This window comes from Clupea harengus, chromosome 12 (assembly GCF_900700415.2).
Source record: "Clupea harengus chromosome 12, Ch_v2.0.2, whole genome shotgun sequence".
NCBI lineage: Eukaryota > Metazoa > Chordata > Actinopteri > Clupeiformes > Clupeidae > Clupea > Clupea harengus.
In genome coordinates this window covers 21,053,141-21,060,918 of record NC_045163.1, presented here as the reverse complement: position 1 = coordinate 21,060,918, position 7,778 = coordinate 21,053,141, and the positions used below count along the sequence as shown (strand labels likewise).

Genomic DNA, 7,778 nt, shown 5'->3' with positions numbered 1-7,778 from the left:
ACACACACACACACACACAGACTGCACATTCCTGATGCTGCTCTCATGGCTCTCTTGAAAGGCCCTGAAGTGTCTCACTTTATTGAACTCAACTAGTGGCCATCCAAACTGCTTAACCAGTCCCTTGGTTCACTTAAGCCTGCGTTGCCTGGGTAACGGGCCTACTTAAGACCTCTTGTGAACATTCCAGTGGCATGCTAGGAAACACCAGGCCCTCAGGAGGAGAAAGCTCCGCTGACGTGATGAGACCCGACAGTGCAGAGGCCAGTGTGTCAGGTATAACACACTTAGGCACCAGATCAGAAGATGTGGCACGGCGTGGTAGAGGGCTGTGGTTGCAGCGTGGTTAGAGGCTGATATTCCGTGTGTGTGTGTGTGTGTGTGTGTGTGTTGGTGCATGTGGACAGGAAGCCTGCTTAAAGCCTCAGCTGTTCCCTTCCTCCACACCGACCCTGACATCAGTTCCCTGTGGCCATGTAATCTTGTTCTCTTTCAGTATACAGTTTGTGTGTCACACACTCCCTCTCTCCTTCCTCCCTCTCTCCATCCCCTTCCTCTGGCTTTCTCTCTGCCTTCCTGTCTGATAGCCCCTCAGAAGTTCTGTGCTCATATAAAAATAGACTGCGCCCCGTATCCGCCTGACGATGCAGTGTCATCATCGCAGTCGATTTCTCCTTTTGATTCTGTCAGTTTCTTTTCCTGTTGATGGGCTTAGTTCGGTATCCGCATGCAGCCTTCATCCCTCGCTGCCAAGTGCTCATGCCAGTGGCCAACTGCAGAGCTGGAGATGGAGCAGGAACAGGAGGCTGGTTGTTGGTGGGGGCCGCAGCATTTATTCAGCTCTTTATTTAATTAGAGCGTCTGGAACAGGCAGCGCATTATTCACCGCTCTGACAGCGCAGTCAAGTTGATTACACAGCAGTAGTCAGTGCTCAACTTGACTGGCAGCAGCTGTGCAACTTCCAGGGATGGTGAAGGGTACGAGGCAGCTTGATGCAGAGGATGGAACCGTCTTGACTTGTACATAGCATTAATGCGGTTATGTAGCTACAGCTGAATAAAGAAGATAAAATAAATGTAGCATCATCGTTGTGTGTGTGTGTGTGTGTGTGTGTGTGTGTGTGTGTGTGGTCCACCCATTAGACACACTCAATCCATCCACAAGTTATGCAAACACACACGCACACCTGGTTCTTGCTAGACATGTAGACATTCTGCACTCCCATTTCATGTGAACAGTCTTCTGAGGGCATGAGAGGGAGACAAAGGCAGGTGCAGAGCGAGAGACCAGTGTTAGCGACGTGCTATATTTAGAACAGGGGCCGCAGAGGCCAGGGTGCTAACGCTTAGACATATCTGTGTCTGTGTGTGTGTGTCTGTCTGTGTCTGTGTGTCTTTGTGTGTGTGTGTGTGTCTATGTGTGTCTGTGTGTGTGTGTGTGTCTGTCTGTGTCTCTGTGTGTGTTTGTCTCTGTCTGTCTGTCTGTTTGTGTGTGTGTGTGTGTGTGTGTGTGCGCTTTTAGCTGAAATGAGTAAGCACTGTAGAGCGTAGTGCAGGGCACGGTCAGATTTGGCGGTGGGGATCAGAGCAGCATAGCACTGGCATCAAACTCACTTTTCTTTTCTTCCTAGTTGGATCAAGAGTAATAACTTTGTCTTTGTACAAAGACATATACCATATAAGCTACAGATACCTTTCTGTGGCATAATATGCATTCAAAGAGTGTGGGTGTGTGTGTCATATTATAGCCATTTTCTGCACTTCACTGAGGCAACACCCCCTATAGCAGACACTCCCATTTCTCTCTCCTCCAGGTTAACCGGTCCAGGTTCCAGATGTTGATGCCTGGTGCATAATGATGGCGTCCGCACAGTGACGTTAATATTGCTTCTCTTTCTACAGGCACATATCCATGACCCTCCCGGCCAGCTTCAGTCGCAAGAGCACCACCAGACCAGACTACGAACACCAGAACTCCAACCTGTATGCCATCTCAGGTGAGCGTCCTCCTCGTGACAGTTTACACTCCTCCCTAAGTCAACAGTACTGAAAAAAAAACATTTGAAGCGGAAGTAAGAAAGAAAAGACCTTTTAAATGTTTTGCTCCCATTTGCTGCTTGTTTATTTTGAATGCGAGGCATCTTCAAGCTTTGTGTGTTTTGGTTGTGCTTCTGTGTGAGATGGTAGACCGTGTGTGTGTGTGTTTTTGTCAGATTGTGTTTTTGTTGGTATGTTTGTGTGTGTGTGTGTGTGTGTGTGTGTGTGTGTGTGTTTTTGTCGTTGTGTGTTTTGTTGCCTAGTTACTCCCGGCGGGGTCTCCCCTCTGAGCGCGCCCCTTTTTGCCTCCAGTCAGACCTCAGGCTCTCTGGTAGCCGTGGCACCTGTACACAACAATCCTTACCAGTTCAAAAAGCCCGGCGAGCAAATATAAACACAAACACACACACACGCACACAAACCCCCCACAACGTCAACAACTCACACACTATCATTTAAACCGGTGGGCAATTAAAGAGCAGCGCCGCCTCTTCACCGCTTGCCAAACCTCCCACACTCATCAAAGCCAAACAAACAATGCTGAAGGGAACGAAGGCAAAGCTCCCGAGTGCCTCCCAGGCGTCAGGCGTCACGGCAACCCCAAACTCTTAGTGTGTCTATGGAAACCGATAGCGGATAGGAGCGGCGCCTGCTTTCTTCTTTGCCCCCTCTCCACAAACACACACACACACGCAGATACGCACATACTTCCTGAGGATCCATCAACAGCATCAATGGAGAGAAGAGATTCCCAATTAATATATGCCAGTCCTGCTCCTCAAAACAACTAAGAACACACACACACACACACACACACACACACACACACACACACACACACACACATTCTCAACTCCTCTGTAGCAGTGTTTGTGTATGACAGGTGGGGCGTAGCATGAATGAAACGAGAGTGAGTCCCGGATGAGTGGTAGGAGAGAGGGAAACAGAGAGTGAGGAGGAGAAAGGGGGGAGAGCAGAGAAGAAGAGAGTGAGGAGTTGAGTGAGGGTGGGGAGGAGTACAGGAGTTGGAGGTGGCACTGGGGGCCTAGACAGAACGTCTGGAGTCATTTGCATCTATTAATCTTTGACGCGGATTCTTGGACTCAAAATAAATGGTCCAAAAACCAAAGTAATGCGGATAAACACCAAGAACACGGACCCAATAACCATCGGGGACCAGACGCTGGAAGATGTCAACAAATTCACCTACCTGGGAAGTGTGATAGCTGTTGATGGTGGGACAGAGGATGACATGAAGACAAGAATTGGGAAAGCAAGAACAGCATTTAACATCTTAAACAAAATTTGGAAAAGTAAAAACATCTCCCTCAAGACGAAGCTTCAAATCTTCAACTCCAACATCAAAACCGTGCTGCTCTATGGCTCCGAAACCTGGAGAACTACCACCAACATCATAAACAAACTACAAACCTTCATAAACCACTGTCTAAGACGCATCCTTGGAGTCTTCTGGCCAAACACAATAAGCAACATCAACCTATGGGAATGCACAAAACAAGAAACAGTAGATATACAGCTGTTAAGGAGAAAATGGAGCTGGATTGGACACACACTACGAAGAAACACAACAGCAATAACAAAACAGGCACTGACATGGAACCCACAAGGCAAACGGGGTAGAGGACGACCCAAAAACACCTGGAGAAGGAGCACAGAGCAGGAATTCAAGAAGAAGGGGCTGACGTGGAAACAGCTGGAGAGGATGGCTCAGGACAGACGAGGGTGGAAACAATTCATCAATGGCCTATGTTCCGTGAGGAATACAAAGGCTTAACTAACTAATCTTTGACGCGGGGGTGCTTATCAGAATTCTCCCACTGCCCCCACCCCCACTTCCTTTTCTCCTCCCTAGATCTACTCCTCCGCTCCCTCTTGTCTCTCTTCTCCCACAAGACTCTCTCTCCCCCCCCCCCCCCCCAGTTTCTCACAGATTTATGCCTTGTGCAATTAAGGATCTTTATACAGAATTCTCTTCCCATATCGTCTCATTGCCGGCACTCTGTCTTTGAAATCTGGCTAATTAGCCCTGATGGTTCTCACTGATGACTCAGAGCATGTGTGTGTGTGTGTGTGTGTCCGCCCGCCCGCCCGCGTGCGTGCGAGTGTCTTATCATGCTCCAATTTATTTTTTCCCCTGTATGTGTCATAGCATTCACACTTGACGTAGTTAGAGCGTTTCATCTTCCCCCGGTCCAGTGGGTGGATGAAAAACTTTTTGCATTTGTATCCCGAAGCATCAGCTCCTGTGTTGTTGTGGCTTTGTGCTTTTAGTTTTTTTCAGAGGCTGCTTGTCAGTACTCATCCCCCCGGCGGGGAGTGGGGTCTGTCTCCTCTTGTTTGGGCTCCTATGCAGATGTGGCCTCTTCATGCAAACCAATGGAGATGTGCCTGCTGCCACAGCCATTCAGTCCTTTTGTTGCTGAGGATTTGAATTAATCTGAATATCCAACAAAGACATTTTTTAAAGGCCCTCGGTATATAACAGCTTTGTTTTACAGAGTTCCAATTAGCTGACTCAGGTGAAATCAAAATGAAAAAATGAGGCAGTCTTGTTCAAGGCCTCAAGGCCAAAGTGTTTTTGTGGGTTCAGTTGACGTGTTCAGTAAGACAGGGCAGTATTCTTTCCAAGAGTGTTCAAAATTATAATGCTTCCCTCAAACTAAATTGCTGTGTTTCTTTGAAGTAGCCTAGTTGCAGTCATATTTGAAGAAACCACAATTGCTGTCGTTTTATTGTTATTGTACCTCATGGCAGTCAAAGTACTGAATCAGCTCATGCGTGGCTGTAAATATGATGAACTGACTGTTTGTTTAGGTTGTTGTGAATGGTGAAAGTTCTGAATTTTAACATAGTTGGAGGAAGCCATATTTAATCCTCTTTACTGGTACAGTCACAAAGTCTTTGGCATGATGGTAAACAACTCAGGTTATCGTTTACGCTTCTGTTTTCTCCAAAGACTCCTCAAAGGTTGTTTCACCTCAACTCTTTGCCATTGACTGACAACTCTAAGGGATTTACATGTAGAAAAGTATATATTTCTTTATACCTACAGTGATGAGAGTAAACTTAATTTTGCTTGTTTGAAAGGCAGTGCAGCGCTGTGTAGACATTAAACACACTTGAGTTCCAGTTTTTCCCTCCTGGCCCCTCCCCTTCTCCCATCGCCCTATCCACTCTCGTTCTCGTGGTCCCATGTCCCGCCCTGTTGAACTCAGTCACACCATACCATTTATATAAATAGATATGCTGCAGTTTCTTTTTCTTTTTTTCTTCTTCATTCTTTTTTTCCCCTTCAGAGGTATTCCTTAACATCTTTCATCGGCCTGTCTGAGCTGTGATTGACACACTGCTCCCGTTTTGCTTTGGTGTGTGTATGCGTGTTTGTAAATGAAGGATGTCTTTTGGAGTGATTTTGACTTTGTGTGTGTTTTGTCTTGTTTTTCTTTTGTTCCTCTCGATGTCTTCTTGTGATCTCTCTCAGCGATGGATGGGGTGCCCTTCATGATCTCCGACAAGTTTGCATGTGCCTCCAATGACGTGAGTACACCTGGGTGGATGATGCACTGCATCTTTAAATCATGACTGAACACGCATTTCATATTTAAACCAAATACATTGCCCTCTTACCTCTGGTGTAAGTGGTGGCAAAGACATGTCTGCTTGGGTTTGCTTCTTACGTTGTACACTTGACGGGGGCATATCTCAAAATGAATAGGCATTAAGAGAAACCGGATGAATATGTTAACTGTATGCTTGTTTTTGTGACAAGTCAAAAGTTTCCTTACAGATCTTCTGTTCCTGTTCATTTGCCTGATACTCCCCTTCTTTGTTTGTTTGGCAGTTACAGCAGGTGGACCTGATGGGCATCAACATCAAATCCCTGGCAGAGATCGAGAAGGAGGTGAGTGTGTGCTGCGCAGAGATGGGCCTCAGGGTTTATTTTTTAAAAGCAAAGTTACCTCACAAAACTGCTGATGTACTGAAAGTAGCACAGGCATTCTTCTTCCACCATTCCTCTATATGACATTATGGGACACTCACACACTCACACACTGACTGACCGACCGACCGAAAGATAAACACAGACAGACAGACTGACCAAAAGATAAACACAGACAGACAAACAAACGGACAGACAGAAAGATAAACAGAGGAAGTTTGATTTCTTAAACAGCGTGCGTGCGTGCGTGCGTGCGTGCGTGTGTGAGTAAGTGAGAGAAAAAAGAGCTCTGATTTGATTTAGCCAGTGGTGTTAAACTTTAAAAGTACAGCTGGAGGCAAGTCACATAAACCTCTCCATGAACTCAGTAATGTTAGAAATCACACTCCTTTAATTACATAAATCCAATTAGTTTATAAACCTCTGATGTGTTGGCTCTGGTATAGTAACATGTGGCCTCAGATTGGATTTAAATTAGTTTTTAAGTTCCAAACCTCTGACACGTGAACAGAAGCCAGGAAACAAAGTTGTTTACTTGTTTGGTCTACAGTCGCTCTTGGGAATGCATTAGTTGTATTTGGCCTCTAGGGGGCAGAGTGTGCTTAGGTATGTTCCGTTTTAAATGTCTTTTCCCAGTTGAGCTGATTCTGAGTGTGTGGATGTAGTGCCAACTGTTCAACCACTACTCCTGAACCAACACGAGTTCTCAGCTATACCTTTAGCTGCTCTAAATTGATCTGAAATCTATTTTTGTCATTCAGTGGCAGGGTTCTAGTCAAGCTTAATAACCTCCACAAGTGGACCACACTCAACCGTGCTGCATGTATTGTATTGTTTTAATCTCTGTGCACACAAGTATTAACTCTCTCTCTCTCTCTCTCTCTCTGTGTCTCTCTATCTCTCTCTCTCTCAGTATGAGTATAGTTTCCGTATTGAGCACAGCGCAGCAGCCCGTCTGCCTCCCAGTCCCACGAGGACCACCATGGGGGGCTCAGAGGCCTGAGCGACCTCATCACCCCACCCCACCCCACCCCCAAACCCCTCCACCGAGCCCCCTGCAGGTAGAAGAGAAAGAGGAGGAGGAGGATGAGGAGGAAGAACTACTGAGAATGAGCCCACAGGGAGAGGGAGAGAGGGGACCGATGCCCTCCTCCACAACCTTTCATCCACTCATCTATTCATTGTTGTGCCCACCCCTCTCTCCCTCAGTGAATATGAAAACCATAAAACTCAGAAATAAGTGATCAGACAGCAGGAGGCCGCACTGCGGTGTTCTTTTGACACTTTCACTCGGGGGAAGTGAGAGGGCACCGCGAGCAGACCGATTTCTGGAGCTCTGGCGACCGGCCCCGAGGTCCTCTTAGTCCTTGCTGCTGATTGATTCTGTGGAGAGGAGGAGTGAAGCAGCAGACTTTCTCTACTGCTGTTGAATGGAAACCACTACACAACACTACAGAGCTAAAAGGGATACCGAGATGCTGAGGACCTCCAGCCAGAAAACACACACGCACGCGCACACGCACACACGCACACACGCACACACGCACACACACACACACACACACACACACACACACACACACACACACACACACACACACACACACACACACACACACACACACTCCTCCTTCACTGGTCGCAGACGGCTCCGTGTGGCTTTGCATCACCCTGGAAAGAAACTCTCGGTCCTCCATTGTGATGTCATAAAGGAGATGCTGGTTGCCACAGAGATGGGCATTTTCGCAGACTGTGTCGCTCATCAAAAGGCCACCAATAC

The 7,778-nt window shown here is 47.0% G+C and overlaps 1 protein-coding gene across 2 annotated transcripts in view; it reads left to right on the top strand.

Annotated features, from left to right (window-relative positions):
• The window catches only part of mvb12ba (multivesicular body subunit 12Ba), a 22,774-nt gene extending 15,274 nt beyond the window's left edge, over nt 1-7,500 (top strand). For both annotated transcript variants that reach the window (XM_012830201.3, XM_012830199.2), the window contains exons 7-10: nt 1,903-1,997; nt 5,540-5,595; nt 5,900-5,959; nt 6,912-7,500. In XM_012830201.3, coding sequence (XP_012685655.2) covers nt 1,903-1,997; nt 5,540-5,595; nt 5,900-5,959; nt 6,912-7,001 — 301 coding nt within the window. In that variant the 3' untranslated portion in view covers nt 7,002-7,500. The remainder of the gene's footprint in view (nt 1-1,902; nt 1,998-5,539; nt 5,596-5,899; nt 5,960-6,911) is intronic.
• Nucleotides 7,501-7,778: the final 278 nt, after the last annotated feature.